The sequence below is a fragment of the Exophiala spinifera genome (assembly GCF_000836115.1).
Source record: "Exophiala spinifera strain CBS 89968 unplaced genomic scaffold supercont1.3, whole genome shotgun sequence".
Classification (NCBI taxonomy): Eukaryota; Fungi; Ascomycota; class Eurotiomycetes; order Chaetothyriales; family Herpotrichiellaceae; genus Exophiala; species Exophiala spinifera.
The window spans coordinates 3,368,194-3,384,936 of record NW_015622515.1 but is presented as its reverse complement, the minus strand read 5'-3'; the positions used below and the strand labels follow the sequence as shown (position 1 = coordinate 3,384,936).

The following is a 16,743-nucleotide window of genomic DNA, read 5'->3' as shown; positions in this document are numbered from 1 at the left end:
TTTCTTATATCACCACTCGTTTATCGAGAGTTTTTGCGGCTGAAAATGGCTGGGGTCGAGAGTCTGGACTTTGAAAGTCATATCGATCTCAGACAAATTGGACCTGTAAGCATCCCATGTATCTGAAAGATACCGAGCACGATGCGAGTATTGATTGTCCTGGGAGGAATTCTAACATCAAATCTGAAAACGAAACCTAGGACACCTACACCAATGTTCACCCGCCATGGCTGTTCCACATCACCCAAACGGTGCCAGGACCGTTGATGATGGCCGAAGCCGCCGCTGCCGCATACAAGACTGTGGCCGAGGGGTTCAGGATAGACTCGTTGCAGGTCAACTTCATGCTCGCTCCCAAAGCAGACCAGCCGCTCGTCTACAAAGTACAGCGTCTCAGTCAAGGACGGAGGTTCGTGGCACGTCTCATACACATTGAGCAGGACGGGAAGATCTGCGTGACCATCACTGCCAGCTTTGTGAGCGGCGCCTCGTGGACGGGTCGTGCGATGACACACGCCGAGTCGATGAAGACCGTCGATCGAGTCACCGATATCACGCTCGACGACTTCGAGGACGACCACTCGCCCATAGGTCCTTTCATGAAGTTCCAGAGACTGCCGCATTTGCCTCAAGGTATGTAAGTCCGTTTAAGCCCCCATTATCTGACTTTGCCGGGTGCTCAGAAGGACGGGTATGTCTAGAAGCCAGCGACCCGACCGCGACGATCGCTCCAGTGGTTGCAAAGGTCGACCCGCCGATGAAAGCGCCGGCAGGCTCACCGCTGCATATGCTGGGCATAATATACCTGTCCGACTACCACGTCATGGACTGTCCTTTGCGCATACACGATATCTCGCTGGGACTGTTTCCTCTCAATGACCACACCAGGACGAGACAGCCGACGATGATGAAAATCTCAACGAGTCTGAACCACACGATCCACTTCCACGTTCACGAAGGCTTTCGTGCCGATGAACTGGTATATGTCGAGACGACGACGCCGTGGGCAAGGGACGGCAGAGCAGTGATTCATTCCAGAATATTCAGCCACAAGGGTCTTCTGATTGCTACTTGTGTGCAAGAGGTCAGCCCCATACTCCGTTGATTAAGATTCCTAGCTTTCGCCGCCGCAGTAGGTATCCAGTTTCGGATGTCGTAACTGACATTTCCTCGTTTAGGCCTTTTATGTCTTCAAAGACAATGCCAAACTATGAGCTGAGCATTATCCAAGGAGTCATCCCGTATACATAAAGCGAGGCCATTAGAAGAGGTTGCGGCGGCATGCTGCAGCGCAGTGTGGAATATTTCTCGTGGCAGTTCGTAGAGTGAATGACTCCATAGTTGCCGAACGAACCTTCACTAATGTGTTGATGGGTTGCCGATACTTCTTTTGAGGCCAGAACATACCATGCATTCCCGTCTATTGCTTTTGATTGCACGAGTCGCATCTATTAATGAGAGTCCAAGAGCGAGGATACTCTTGGTACAGTGGTGGTGTATATTCAGTTACGGAGGAGTACAGAGGCGGGAGCATTGGTGGAATAATGTTCCTGCGCCAATGGCCATCTGCTTCCACCGCAGACGATGGCTAATCTGTACATCCTTTGCGATTGTCCAAACCGCATCTTCGTCGTCAATAGAAGCTTTGTATTGGGGACTTGCCTGATATCAGACCTTGCCCACCTGGGCAGCCACCTGTGCTGTCATCATTCTTCGGTAGCATTCCACCCCGTCTTCGCCAGACGCTGCTTGTTCCTCCGTACTCTCCTCCCCACTCGCGCCCCTCCACGAAACACAACCAGCCATCATGGCCGACGATAGAATCATTTACATGGTGTCCACAAGGCAATTTTCCACCGCGCTGTCCTCTTCCCCTGTCGTCGTCGCCGAATTCTTCGACAAGAATTCCATATCTGAAAGAATTGCCCCAACGTATGAGAGAATAGCCAGGCGCCATTCACAACCAAAGAAGATCACATTCGCGAGAATCCAAGTCGATCATCAAAGCGACATTGCCAACTCGTATGGCGTGACAACCACGCCAACCTACATGATATTCAAAAACGCTCGCCGAGTCGGAACACTTGTAGACCCAAGAGCTGAGGAACTCGAAGAATTCCTGAAGGACGTTACGGACGAATTCAGGACAATGGAGACGACGGAAGCCGGCCATTCTGCATCGGACAGCCCGTGGTATGGCGCAGAACTGCCGCGAGGATACGTCGACGTCACCGACCAGGTCGACTTTCTGGGCTTAGAGTTGCTGAACTGGGACTCGTCCCATGGCAACGCGAGGAAACTGATCAGCAAGGACAAGCCGTCGGGTAAGACCTGTCTTTGATCTCTAGCTACGCTAGTACACCGCGCTGACAATTCCAGCCACACCTGAAGCCAAGGCAGACTTTGTGCAAAGCGACACGGACGAACAGTTGATGCTCTACATTCCATTCCAATCTACCTTGAAGATCCACTCCGTACATCTCACGTCCCTTCCAGACAACACCGACGACGACGAGTCTCCGAGTCGACCCAAGCTTATCAAATTCTACACCAACAAGCCTCACATCCTTGGTTTCGACGAAGCAGACGGCGCACCCCCCACGCAAGAAGTGACCTTGACAGAAAAAGACTGGAATCCCACAACTGGCACGGCCAAAATTGATCTGCGCATTGTCAAGTTCCAAAACGTGTCCAGCGTGGTGATATTCATAGTAGAAAGCGAAGGCGACAACGAGAAGGTCAGACTAGACCGAATCAGAATCGTAGGAGAGACTGGAGAGAAGCGGGATGGCAAAATTGAAAAGGTCGCGTCTGATGATTGAAAAATAACCAAGGACCAAAAAGGTTCACGAGACATGAGGAACGATCGCATTCAAAAAAAGCAAGGCTTTCAAGACAATCACAACAGACTAGACTTGAGAGAGTTTCGGGTTAAAAAAAAGAACTAGAGACGAGCAACGCAATCATAGCATCACGGTATCCTAGCATCTGTAGGAAGACTGCTAGCAAAAATTCCTGATTCTCAAGACAGACTTCAGAACATGCGCAAGCTGGCTGATTGCGTCCTGGACCTCTCTCGAGGAGTCAGTCTCCATCACCAGTGACTTGGTCTTTCGTAGCATCCTATCGTTCTCCCCTACAATCATGAAACAGGAAAGAAAATCTGTCCGACCCCACGCATTTACGAGCGCAGAGGCACAAGACGAGCCCGAATTCCAGCCTCGGTAAACTGGTTCTTCTCGTCAAGGAGATCGGTAGCAATTTGTTTTAATCTGTGCTGCCACTGACACTTGGACTCGCCATGGAGGTTTGTAGAGTCGGCCAAGCAACACTGGGGTAATAGATTATGGTGGCAGCGCCGCACGAAGAAAGGAAAAAAGGAAGAGAAGTTGAGAAATTGTCGGCCGCAGATATAAAAATTGTCGGGCGCGCGCCAAACCAGGAAAATCGCACTATTCCCGTTGTGGCGTAGTTTTGATGGTGCTTGGCGAATATCGAAAAATTGCAACGACAAGCTGACTTGAGAGAAAACATATCTCAACATCAAATTATAATGATGGGCTCGTGATGAAGATTTACAACAAACGATAGGAAGAGAATGATTGCCGGGTTCCTGTCCACTGGGAATTCTTCTATTCTCAAGTGGTGGGAAATACAAAGCTCGGCCATGATCTCAAATCTTGACGAAATTCTGAAGCCTCAATTTGATCGTTGTGATTCATGATGTTGGTACGGATAAGGGTGCGGATACTTCGCATACCCTGAACGAGTCTCCTCGGACCCGCTCATACTCTGCAGCCACCGCTGTACTGGTAGTTTGAGTCTGGTTCCTGAATGGTATTGGCATGGTTCACGAGGGGGAGGAGGAAAAGGAAAAGGAGGGATCTGGAAGAGGAGGGCTCTGTAACTTCGGTCCTGCTCGGATCATGGCTTGGATGTCTGTACGACGATTACTGGAGAAACCAACCTATCCGACACGATGATCCTTGATGCAGCTGCGCAGACAGCTAGCTGGCTGGCTACCTTTGTGGAGTGCAGTAGGTAGGTATGTTGACTCAAAAATGCAGATTGAACTATAAAAAGCACAGCATCCGAGTGCTTCTTTCTCCAGTCAGGGACAGCTCTCTTCAAGTAGCAAGGTGAACATTCTCATTTTTGGCTGTTGCTGTCGTTACTGTCAATATCCCGCCTTCCCTATCACAATCACATCCCCGTGCCATGCTGGTCGGTTCTGGACGCGAAGAAAAACAATCTCCGGTGAGACAAAAGCACATAGAATCGAACACCCGACTAGGATCCGAAGGAAGTTCCTTGACTCGCGCTTATTTTTGATGCTGTGCTGACATGTGTCTTGGTACCGACTATGACTTACATCACTATATGGGACTACTAACTCACTAGAGAAGGCAAATGTATACATAAACACACCCACCAAAAGATGAAACCCTCTACTCTTTCGACGGACAAAGAACCCATCCACGACCACCTTGTATGAAGCCTCATACAAGGGGTTGTGTGAATAGAACCAAGACGGAACCGGGTATTCGAGGCGGTAACACTGTGCGCCGAAACCCAATGGCAACACTCCCCCTGGGCAGGATGGAACTGTTGGCAGTGCCCTGTCCCCGACAGCTGATCCTGAGAGTCACAACCGCCATCCAGACAGGGTCCTTGCTTGATGCTGCCATTGTGTGCGACCCGTTGTTGACAGAAATTCTGCGATTGAAATATATCAAAATAACATTCAGGGACGACTTCGCTACTACTGCTCAAGAGTGCTGGTGGGGAAGGTGTCCTCACTGAGTCGCTGCGTCGCGCATCGCGAAGGTTTCCGGGGAGACGGCATGAACATGCCAACGGAGCATTTTCGACGACATTCCGTTGCCCAGAGAAAGACTCAAGAGATTCCAACAAAGTGAAAAGTTCAATGAGCATGCTGGAACCTTGAGAAGATTGCGCCTTTTCTTGATTGGCGCTCATTGAGGAGAAAGTTGCTCGTGGTTGGCCTCAATGGTTTTGACATAGCTCATCATCAAAGCCGCGAGGCCTGCGGGCCGCTTGCACAAGTTTGAGGTGAGTACGGACGCCTTCAAATCTCTCGATGCAGCCGACGACGGCATAGTCTATGCTCTCGTCGCATGGCGTCTCCTCCATTTACGCCGCGGTAGTATTGACAATCGAGGAAAGTGTTCGGCCGGCAAATCCCAAAACCTTGAGATTGATCGTCAATCTCGAGTCAACACTATGCTCGATATGTTGTCCCGCTTGTTCGCCGGGTGGTGGAACTATTTAGCACCAACAATCTGGTAGTACAATAGAGTCGTCGAGCGATATCAGCCAACCACCCAACCAGCACAGCCGGAATGTACCCATGGACCTTGACGGACCTTGATGGATCTTGGATCATCCCACAATGTGGCGAGATAATGATTCCTTCTCCTTGAGCTCCTCGAGTAGACGTACTCTCAGACGAACGAAAAGACATTCCCTTTGCGGTTAAACGCAGGCGTACGTAAACGATCGTCATTCGGGAAAGACAGAGTTTACACTTTCTAAGTTCTCATCAGGCTAGAGCAGATCCATCTCACTTTATTTTTTCTGGAGCGATCGCTAAGACGGACGACCGTGTCGGGCACGAAAAAGCATGGACAAAGCTAACTCATGCAGAGCCCTTCATGCAGTAATGCTTCTCGTCTATGGACGCGGTAATCAGGGTCGCCACCAGTGTGCTCTGTGCGGACTCCTCGACCAGGCTAAGAAGTTGCATCATCTAGTGCAAAGGCAGTAGAGCACAGGAAGAACATCCCGACTGCAAGAGACTTCGAGGCGATAAGGAGCGGCAATCCGGGTGCAGGCCTGGCGCAGCCACCGCAATGGGGAACCATGTCTTTTGAGGAGCGGAGACCGAATCTAGGAATAGGTGATATTCGAGGACACGAAGTCGGTCTAACTGGGGCTACTCTTCCACCGTGGTCCGGTCCATGAGTCCCTCAACTCAACGCAGAAAGTCACAGTCACACCTTTGCACACAAGCCAGTAGGCGATAAGAAGATAGACCAGGTGGATACCAATTTCCCCGGAAGCGCTACTCTGTCCTCCCCCATGAGGTTTCCATCTGGTTCTGCCATACAGGTTTCATAGCGAAATCCCACGCCACGAAGAGAGAGCAGTTTGACCCTGGACCTGGTATAGTCGGGGGTGGCCGTTCGTCTTCTATCTTCTAATCGAAATTCTAGCTCGTTTGTACGGAGGTCTAGGGTTGTCTAAGCCACCGTCGCTTGAGCTAGGGTAGTTTTTTTCCCTAATCGAAGTTGGAGCCATGATTAGAAGGTGGTAGCACCTACAGGGTAATTACGAGTACCCATACAAACCCAGCAACTTGCAAGAGCATCGTCGAGGCAGGAAAGGTTGCATCCAGAAACTGTGGCCGAGCTGAAACTGTCTGGTTCGGTGGGAAAACCTGTTTCGTCACAAGCACATGGCGATCCCCGTCGCCTCGAACATGAAACACAAGCTGCAGTTTCGGCGACCAAGAAGGAAAAATGATCGATGCTGATGGGCCACAGAGAGGAAAAGAGCTTTGGTACCTGCGTCGCCTGGCGAGTCTGATTGGATCGAGCTGCACCAGCGGTCGATCGTGGAATGCAATTGAGCGACAAGGTTGGGTAGGAAATAGTCGAATGGGACGCTTGTTCCTGCATTAGGGTCCAGGGCCGGAGGCTGGCGGGGGGGCACTCGATACTACTGTGCGTCTGTCTAGGTGCTTCGGCCGGCCTTTCCACCAGCTTTCGGGGGAGGAGATGGGAGAGGATCCTAGTATTGCCACGCGCTGGAAGACCCAACACCAAGGATTCTCTCTGAAATCGAATCAGCAACGGCCTTCTGGAAACGCCCTACTCTCATTTCGCCCAAGTGCGACTTGCAATGGCGGGACACTAACCATGGGATCCGCGGCGAAAACGGACGGTGCCTCGAGCTACTGTGCTAGGGAGCTGGGGCCGTCGGGTCGAAGCAGGGGGCCACCTGGCGCGCTGCACAGACCTCGAGGGGATTCAAGTGGGTCGACGGGACGCGGATGGCGGGATACTCTCAGTGTAGTGCTCTCAAGTGCAATAATGCGCGATGCTCCGGTGCAAGACCTACGGAGTATCTTGTGCACAAAGGTGGGATCTGCTTGAGAGGCCCTAGCAAGGCCGGCTCGCATGGTGTCATCTCGCCAGTCGAAAATATCCATGACTATCTCACACCACCATCTTCTTCGAGTCAACGACGGTGCTGCTTTTTCGAGAACACCCAGTGGAAAAAACCCTCCTCGGCGACGGCCACCGATTGAGCACAGTGACAGAGTAATTAGCCAACACCCTCACACGCAATCGCCAGCATCACCCTGTGAAAAGCGGGAACACCTCTTGAACGCATAGCCCACACTGACAGTCTGATACCACATCGCCCAAGCGAACAATCGGGAACCGTGTGATTCGGAATTGGTGAGCACTAGCTGCACACTGGCACGGCTCAGTGCTCGCCTCGAAGAAGGTCCCAATGATGGCCAATGGCGATGTCGCGCACTGTTCTTGTGAGAGACTCCTCGTGCTGCCCCTTAAGCATACAATACGAGCAGCACCAGTGCCACAGTGCGAAAAGGTCGACGGCCAAGGTCCTTGCTTGACCAGCGCAATGCCTATCGATACGTGCCCGGGAGTCTGACCCCACCGCTCTCTTTAGAGCCCAAGGATTTTCCCGCCCTCCAGTCCGTGCTGTTCTAAGCACTCGCGAGTTCCAGCGCGCGCTCTGTCTCGGGCGGGTGAACCCTTGAGATCCCACACCTCGTCGGCCTTCCAAGAGTCTGGCGGATCGATGACACAAGAGACGCTACCATAGTCAGAGAACGAGAGATGCATACTACGTACAGGCTACATACGGTACTCCATCCTGAGTTCGAAGCAACAAAGACCAAGTTAAGCGAGAGGTTGATGCTGATCTGGCTACACCTTTGACCCGCTCTTACAGGTTGAGACTTTCAAGACGCATCGATCGATCCTACAAGAAGCCTAAAGTAGGGATTTGGACCCTGGTGGCATAATATGAAACACACGGCCAACTTGCCATGCATATCCAGATCAAACCAACTTTCATGGCAGCTAAGATCTCTGCCCCGATGAGACTTTGGTCTCGTATCACGACTCACGCGTCCCAATACGAAGTAGCCAACGCACTCGAAGCGAATGACCGTTGATAACACGGTTGGAGTCGAGTGTTTGGTACCTGGATATGCAGGTGTAGGTGTAGGTGCATGTGCATTCCTCGGTCTCCCGCGGTCGTAGCAGCAGTTTGTAGTCTCTTGACTCGTAAACGGTCCACAACCGGACTCAACATACATGTGCAGAAAGGCAGGATTCCGTTGACAGAAAGTCCAGAGTCTCAAAGCAAACATTTTTCTTGGGTTTGGTGCTTGAAGTCGCGTCAGAGAGCCTGCCAGCGACGCGGTCGTGGAGAGAGAGGCTTCAGGCAGCTCCAAGCTCAGTTTTTGACGCGGACCAGCCTCACGTCCGAGTCGCCACTGGGGATCACTACGGAGCGAGCTGTCTGTCGTACCTGCATAGGTGAGGACAGCAGTGGCAGTGGCTCTGAGACACATACGCACGTCTGCACGACCTTTCACGTCCTTCAAACCTTCGGCCGCTGCTCCAACTCTTTTCGCCGCCTGGAGCCGATGCTCTTTGCCACAGTTTTCCGAAGCCGAGTTTCCTTTTACCATGCATGTCCCGTCCAAGTATCGGCTGCGGAAGGCAGACTCTCCAGCCTTCAGGTGATGGCATCCTATGGTGCCGTCACTGTCAGTCTGCTACGCAATGACATTGCCCTTTATGGTTGGATGCCAGCAACTATCTAGGCACGAATCCTTCCGGGCTGTCGCTGGTCCCGTAGTCCTAGGAAGTCAGTAGGGCTTCTCGTGCTCGCCGTCCATCTCAACTCCAACCAATATTCGGACTCAGCGTTCACAAAAGCACCACGGTGCCTCCATGGTGGAAATCAGACCAGCTGACAGAGGGCGAGGATACAGTGTGTCCTGCTCCAAGAATAGCAGGTCTGGCAGCGATTCGCTCTGCTCCCTGAAGGAGCAGCTTATCACCTGCTGCGCTCAGACGTCACGTCCCTGATTGGCGTCGAGATCCCAGCGCCTCGCCCAGTCACGGAGCGCGCGCGGATGGAGCAACATTATCACTCGCCTTTTTTCGAGGCCTCTACACGCCAAGTACGTCTCGGCTCACTGATTCGAGTAGGCTTGCGATGTCTTTTGTGAACGACATAACCTATCAAACGCCTTAGGTGGTGTAGTTGACCGTTCTCAATCGGATGGCCAAAGTGGGCGATACACGTCGTTCAGAGAAGTGATGGGATACAAGTCACAACCATCTTTGCCGCATTCTACTCGTACGGTTGGTTGCGGAGGATCCGAACTACTTTTGCCTGTACGGACTGGCAGACTCTGGTCAACCACAGACGAGACTGGCAAGCTGATGGCAGCGTTTCCAGGCCATGACTGGCACCTTCTGTACTGTATCTGTACCATATCTATACCATTTCAACCAGTCATCCATTGCACTTGAAGCGCTCTATTGTGATATGTCTGGCCCGGACAGGCCAATGGTGGCGTCAAGGTCGCCGATCAGGTCACCTTGCTCACCTGTATAGGATTCTTGGGCCGCCCATCGACGGACGTCCGTCATGATGCCTTCGCCCCAATGCCAGGTGAGCACTGGATGCTGCATCACGGGTGGCCATGACGGGTGAAAGGGTGGTGGGCGAGCATCGCAGCGCAATTTCCCATGCACATCAGAGGCACTGTGACAGGCCTCTGCAGCGTCACCCAGCCCGGCACAGCCCAGAAAGTGCCAGGCACACACGGCGCTGGGGCGCGAGTACCCGGACAGGCTCGCTGCTCTAAGAGGAGCGGCTGGACGAGAGTGGATCATATTTAGCGGGTGACTAGGTGGGTGATAGTCTTTGAGACGGACTGGGGTGGTGGTGAGACCGCGCAAAGCTCCACCATCCTTCAGGTCACCTTTGCATGGGTCGCGACGACGGTCCCGAACGCATCGTCCGTTCCTGCACAGCAGCTACCATGCCCCATCAAGCGGTGGCCCAAGTCAGTGGTTGACAAGACCCTCAGGGCATCAAGCGATCTCTCTTTATGGCTCGTCCTTGCACCCAGCTCTTATCCTCTTCCTTTCGTTCCTCATATCGAGACAGTCGCTCTTTTTTCCCCGCGATCTACACTTTCTTTACTTCTGTTATATCTCTCGTTGTGACCAGGCTCTTCCCGGATCTTGTTCATTCAACCTGTACAACACTCTCCTGTACCTGTACCATTGAACGAACAAGCATTCAGTCCTTCCTTTCCAAGCCTGTGCCAACATTGTATCATAACATAATCCCTCTCCCTACCAACGTCGAGAACAGCATCACTCTCTTGTATGTGTCTTTGACGGTTACCAGCATATCGATCCTGCAACCTACATGCACAGCTAGACTCCGACCCAATTCCAACGAGCAACCCTGAGACTTGGAGTCCACCACTCCTTGGGCCGACATTGTCATCTGTACCGACTCTTTGTACTACAGCACTATCGACACCTGCTCTTCTGTGCGGGAAGATAGCGGAAAGAAAGAAACAACTCCAACAGAAACACCTCAGTCGTTCGACATGGAAGCCCCATACCCAATGGCTGGGCAACAGATTCAATTCTACCAATACCGGCCAGACTCGGACGCACGACATAACGCTGTGTTCACGCCCATGCCTGGCGAGCAACCAGTCTTCAGCCCCATGGCCGGATATCCTCATCCTCAATTTGTGCCCGCCCAGTATTGGCAAGCACCTCACCCTCATTTCACGCATGCCCATATCATGTCACAGCAGATGATGCACCACGCGCGGCCCTCGCCGCCTCTGACACTGGCCATGCCCATGCCCAAGATGATGCTTGAGAGCCATGGCCAGCTGGAGCACGGAAGGTATCTGGAGAGCAGGCACTCTTCACCACCAACTCCGTGCTTGTCAGCGTGCCCCAGCACGGCGAGCAGCCCACCGGCCAGCAGCGTGCACCAGACGCCCGTGCACGGACCTGGCTACTTCAACCTGCCCATTGAGGCCTCCAAGGAGGAGTACCATCCGCTGCAGTACTTGGACGAGTGGTCGGAGAACGGACGTAAGTGAAGCGAGAGTGCGTTAATATCCTGTGAAACACGAACTGACACGCTTAATCATAGAAGTTCACGTTTTCCCGCATCCCGGCGATGCCAAGCTCGTGCCCACCAACTCCTTCTCCAGCGGCTGCACTTCGCCTTCATTCACCCCTGCAACTCCCCAATCTCAGGTTTCGCCTGCAGCTGCGTACCCCGTCGCTGAATTTGTCAACCTGCGAGAACTGACGTCGACCTCGTCGTTTGAGCCTGTGCTGTCGGCCCCCGTCCAGAGCTTCCCGCCTCTGCCTACGCTGTCGGCCGAAGACGAGGAGCCCAAGTTTGCCCTTGCCAGCGCTTTCCCAGTGACACCCGAGCATGACACAGCCGACCCCTTCACCCTCTCTGAGAATCCTACCTTTGAGTCGTCGTTCTGCACCGAGCTCGACTCGGAAGACGACTTTGGATTCGTAAACTTCACCGAGGCTGAGATTGCTTACAACGGCGACAAGCGACAAAAGCTGTCCTTGACCGAAGAGGAGGATTTCTTGAGTGTCCACAGCTTTGGCAGCTTTGATGAGGACGCCCACGCCGGGCTCCCATCTCCTCCCACCTCCACCTTCTCGGACTCGGGCTCCTGCTGCTCTAGCAAGAAGAAGACTCACCGCAAGATGAAGCGCACCGGATCTACCGACAGTGACTTTACCTACCAAGAAATGACCGACGCCGAAGGTCAAATGAACCATCAGGCCGAGGGTCAGTCTTCGTCAGCCTCTCAGCAGCACAGCTCTGTTGACGACAACGGCGCCACCGTGAACGCCGACGGCTCTTCACAACAGGCCCCAGCGAACCGTCGAGGCCGCAAGCAGTCCTTAACCGAGGACCCCTCCAAGACTTTCGTCTGCACACTCTGCTCTCGCCGCTTCCGCCGCCAGGAACATCTCAAGCGTCACTACCGCTCTCTCCACACTCAAGACAAGCCATTCGAGTGCAACGAGTGTGGCAAGAAGTTCTCTCGCTCAGATAATCTTGCTCAGCATGCCCGTACTCACGGCAGTGGAGCGATCGTCATGGGTGTTCTCGAGAACGGAGAGCTCCAACCTCACCAACCATACGACGAAGAGATGGGCCATGTCCTATTCGAGGCCGCTCAACGCGCCGCCCTTGCATCTTCTTCCAGCAGCAACGCATCTGACTCGTCGTCGTCTGAAGGCAGCAAGCGTGCACTCAAGAAGAGAAAGCGAGATGAATCCCTGTAAATACCAATATTGAGTTTTGACGATACTACGCCAAAAGATCATGACAACCCAGAAGACCAAAAAAATCACCAGCTCAACACGACGACGAAATGATCCTTATGATGATTCAAACCTTCTATTTTCAGGGAACAAGTCCTTCTCGCGCAAATAACACAAGTGCACGAGCGAGACGAACAACACATGGAGTCTACCAAAGCAAGACGGAACGGACTGTGTATGCGGATCAACCTGGGGAGGGGAAAAGTGCATTAGAGAGTTTTTCTGAAGCTCGACTTCAACCACTATGTATTCTATAGTCCATTTTATTGCGGGCCAGGGCAGGCGTGTGTGTGAGAGAGAGAGAGACTGAGCACAAATGACTTTTTTTCTTCCTACCTTTTTTGCCTCATCTCCTTTTATTTCATGTCAGATTGGGCCTTCTTTTCTGGGTATGGTGGAAGACAGAGGGGAAGAAAGGATTCAGCGAGCGTTGTTTCCATTGTCATTGATGTCAACAGCAACTTGACGGGGGATGTATTATGTGCACAGCGTGAGGGTGAGGATTCGAGGGATCCTTGACCTACGATTTGTGTTGTAAAAACCCCCCACATCCTGTACTTGTACTATTAGAGAGAGATTGAATTCTAGAACTAAGTTGCTATTCTATTCGAAAGCTAGTATTTTGCCAGAGTAACCTGTATTGTACAGTGGGTGATGATGGTGGCATGGGCTACGGGAGGCTCGGGGGGTTGTTTGCCCATACTGCCTACCCCTACAAGGACGGAGTACAGACCTGGAGTCTATGTGAAAGTTCTATGTACTCCGTAGCTTCGGGCCTGGTTATCGTTATCGATAGATACCCATGCGGATCATGATAAGTCTCGATAACGGCACAGATAGGCGTCGACATGGTTTTTGTTCCTCCTTCTTAAGTTCTCGGTCGACGGTGGCCCGCCTCAGGTTCTTTTCTCCCCTTTGGGAGGCGAGAGACAGAACGGAGTGCACGAAGATGGATCTCCTTTTCATTGCATTCGACACGAAGAAAGTAATTTCCACAAGATGATTTAGAATTTTTCCTTTTTTCCTGCGGGCTCGCTCATTCGTACAGGCCGTGTAATAAATAGCTACATATGACATCGATTTTCTGATCCATCGCCGCGTGGTTCAGGGGGGAGCGAGGGGGGGGGGGGCGTTTCCATAAGAAAAGTAAGACTTTTCGAGTACCCAGAGACGCGGTAGGAAAGGGTGGTAAACAAGGAAAGGCGGCAATACGAGGGACATGGAGACCAGGAAAACCTGGAAATGCAAACATGCATAAGGTAAAGGTACCAACCCAACCTACGGAGTACATGCACTGTGCATGCGTGGGTGCGTGGGCGCGTGCATGCATTTTGCATTTTGCATTTGCATATGCGTATGCGACGGCGACGGCCTACTCCAAGCCACCTACATACCTACTAGGGTCCCTTACCTGCAGACCACAGGTGGTAGAGAAGTAATCCAACGCGTCTGCCCACGCTGTACTCGTAGTTTTTGGTGCAGGGGTTTGTTGTGCGTGGATGAGCTACCCCCCCCTTACCCTTAGGTACCTGAGGCATGCAAATAATAATGTTAACCAAAGGTCGGAGGGAAAAGAGAGAAGTACAACCGCTGGAGACCGTGTGTCGATCCCCTTTCTCAGCGTTGTATACCTTGGGTACCTACGCGCGCGTGTGTGTGCAGCCAGCGGCACAGGGAGAAAAAAAAAGAGAGACACGCATATTGTGAAACGACACTACTGCCACCCGAGCCGAGTACCTTTTAACTCGTACTGTAAGTAGGTGCCTACAGTACGACACTCCATACCTCAGTAGCCACTTAGCACTCGTGCTTGCATGAAAGTGCCGGAAAGCCCTAAAAAAGAAATACTCCGTAACTCTGTGTGATCCTGAGATCTGGAACACGCCCACCAACTACGAAGCACCCGCAAGTTACAAAAGCTTACTACCCAAGTACAGAACTCAGACGACTCCGGAAGTCGGGTACTGTACAGGAATTTGTGCGAGATCTAAACGCCCACGCAAACTTGGACCAAAAGAGAAAAATCCCCCGAACTCTAGACTCCGTTCTCCATGCTCTCGGCAGTTAGGTGATCTGGAAACGCGCGCGTGAGGTGTTGGGGGGGCGGAGGTGACTTGGACGCGTGAAAAAGACCAGTAAAAAAAAGGAATCGAAAAGAAAGAAAAAGCAGGGAACCATTCTGAAACATGCTTGGGAAGAAGATACCACTACCACGCTGGAACTCCAATCCACACCCACACACACACCCACACACAAACAACCGTACTCGTATTGTACACCGCCGGGCAGGATCTGAAACACTGGAAAGGTCCACCAAGCTCCCAAGGGAAGCCCAAACAGTAAGAAGCAAGTCATGCGAAGCGACGGACGAAAGATGAAAAAAGAATGGGAGCGAGGGAGAAGGAGGGGTGGTTGTTCTAGAAGGGGGCCCAGAAGTAGAGCACCTAGGTACAGTACCCTACAGGTACAGTAGTTAGTACAAAGTACCTCGTAGGCGAGTAGTAGTCACCTGGAGGCTCATCACGCTACGGGTTCCCTTACCCTTAGGTACCTTATGCAGCATGGTTATAGGTAACTAGTTAGGTACAGTACTTTCTAGTAGATACCTACCTTAGGTAAGATACTACGTACCGTGCCAAAAGGCAAGATACCTAAGCAACCCCTGAATCAGGTAACCACCAGGTGGGCAGGTACAAGCTGAATATGCTCGGTACATTGTGCAAGCTCGTAGAAGAGAATTCTGCCGTGTCCTCTCAGACCACGTCAAACACTTTGCCTGGTCCCTTTTTTACTTAATTGTGCCCGAGGTAAATGAAAAAACTATCAGCCTAACTAGCTATGTATGGCGCCTTCACTTCTTTCCCTCCCCATCCCCGGACGCACAGAGGAGGAGAATAAACACCCGGAAACGAATGCATCATTGCTGTGTTGCCCCATGCAATATCACCTAGGTACACTCTAAACACCTTTGCCTTAAGGCAGCATCACGGACCCTCATACGAGTACCCTTGCTGCCGCGTCGTCCCCAGTAACCATACCAAGTGGTCGCCGGTTGACAAATCGAGACCGATAAACTGGGTACGTTCTGATAAACCCGAAACCTGTGAGTTCTCGACGAGTACGAGGTGTCTACTGTACTATCGACTCAGAAACGACACGACCCGGAAATGAGGCAATGCGGGTGAGATCGACATACAGTATTCCTACTATTCACCTACGACGACGACCTGGAGTCCCTGCATAGGTGTCTCGATAGTTCCCCCAAGCTATTCGCAACGCCTACAAGGGGGATGCCTGCTTCACTAGTTAACTTAACTAGATTTAACCTCCTACCTATTTACCTCGGTGCTCATTCACACGGCACACAACTCGTGAGTCTTCTTGTCGGTCCGAAGCACACCAAAACATGAGCTGTTCGAGTCCCAATTTATTTACAACCGCAATGATCTACAAAATCGACCGGATTGGCCTAAGAGAGACCTCTTCTGCAGGATTTTACTGTTCCCCGTTCAGATCCCTGCACGCAAAGTATCCAAAATCAGCAAACACACACAAATCAACCCCGACCTTGGGATGGGCCCTGGCTGAGCCACCTACTAGTTACTCGTATTTATGAACTTCGGACGCCGGTGAGTGCGCCGGTGAGTGCGGCGGCTGAGTGTGCCGGGTGAGTGTACCAGTTTCTTGGTCCATGAGTGCTCCCTACCTACCTATGCGTTCAACATACAGGTCCTTCTTTTGCTAAGGAATGGATCCCCCAAAAACTATTGTCTTTGTACCCATACGACCGACAATCCAGTCATCTTTTTGACTCAAAGCATGCATCCTCGCAAGGAAAATTTCTCGTGCATGCAGAACAACACGTCTCAAGACAAACAAAACATATGTCTTGTCTCGGATGAAGCAGAGTCTTCCCAGGCCTTTCCGATAATAATAACTCTGACGAATCGCGGGATCCTCACAGAATCCATTCGCAGATCCAGACTGTGGAGGATCAACCAAAAAAAATCTACGAGTAGTCCCTCGGTATGCCAGAATGTCCCCCCGCTACATCCACAATCTCCAAAAGCAGGTAAGGAAAAAAGTGCCCGGGCCGTTTCCACCTTCACAAGCACGACTGTGTATGTTTGTTGACTCGGTGCAGAATTTTTCGACGCGAGGGACGTGTCGTTTCGACGACGCGTCTCGAAGTCGTCGATGAGTTGCTGTTTGTCATGAATGACGGTAGACGTCAACGATGGCAGGGGAATACGTCAGA

The 16,743-nt window shown here is 51.9% G+C and overlaps 3 protein-coding genes across 3 annotated transcripts; all 3 read left to right on the top strand.

Annotated features, from left to right (window-relative positions):
* Positions 1-45: 45 nt before the first annotated feature.
* PV08_04969 (acyl-CoA thioesterase II) lies at positions 46-1,105 on the top strand (the record flags this gene model as incomplete). Its single annotated transcript, XM_016379313.1, has 3 exons — positions 46-105; positions 201-633; positions 702-1,105. The coding sequence occupies 3 exons, from the start codon at positions 46-48 to the stop codon at positions 1,103-1,105; spliced, it is 897 nt and encodes a 298-aa protein (XP_016237990.1).
* Positions 1,106-1,807: 702 nt separating this feature from the next.
* On the top strand, positions 1,808-2,822 carry PV08_04968 (uncharacterized protein; the record flags this gene model as incomplete). The annotated part of the gene is made up of 2 exons (XM_016379312.1): positions 1,808-2,324; positions 2,380-2,822. 2 exons carry the CDS (start codon positions 1,808-1,810, stop codon positions 2,820-2,822), a joined length of 960 nt encoding a protein of 319 aa, XP_016237989.1.
* Positions 2,823-10,708: 7,886 nt separating this feature from the next.
* On the top strand, positions 10,709-12,446 carry PV08_04967 (uncharacterized protein; the record flags this gene model as incomplete). Its single annotated transcript, XM_016379311.1, has 2 exons — positions 10,709-11,213; positions 11,275-12,446. 2 exons carry the CDS (start codon positions 10,709-10,711, stop codon positions 12,444-12,446), a joined length of 1,677 nt encoding a protein of 558 aa, XP_016237988.1.
* Positions 12,447-16,743: the final 4,297 nt, after the last annotated feature.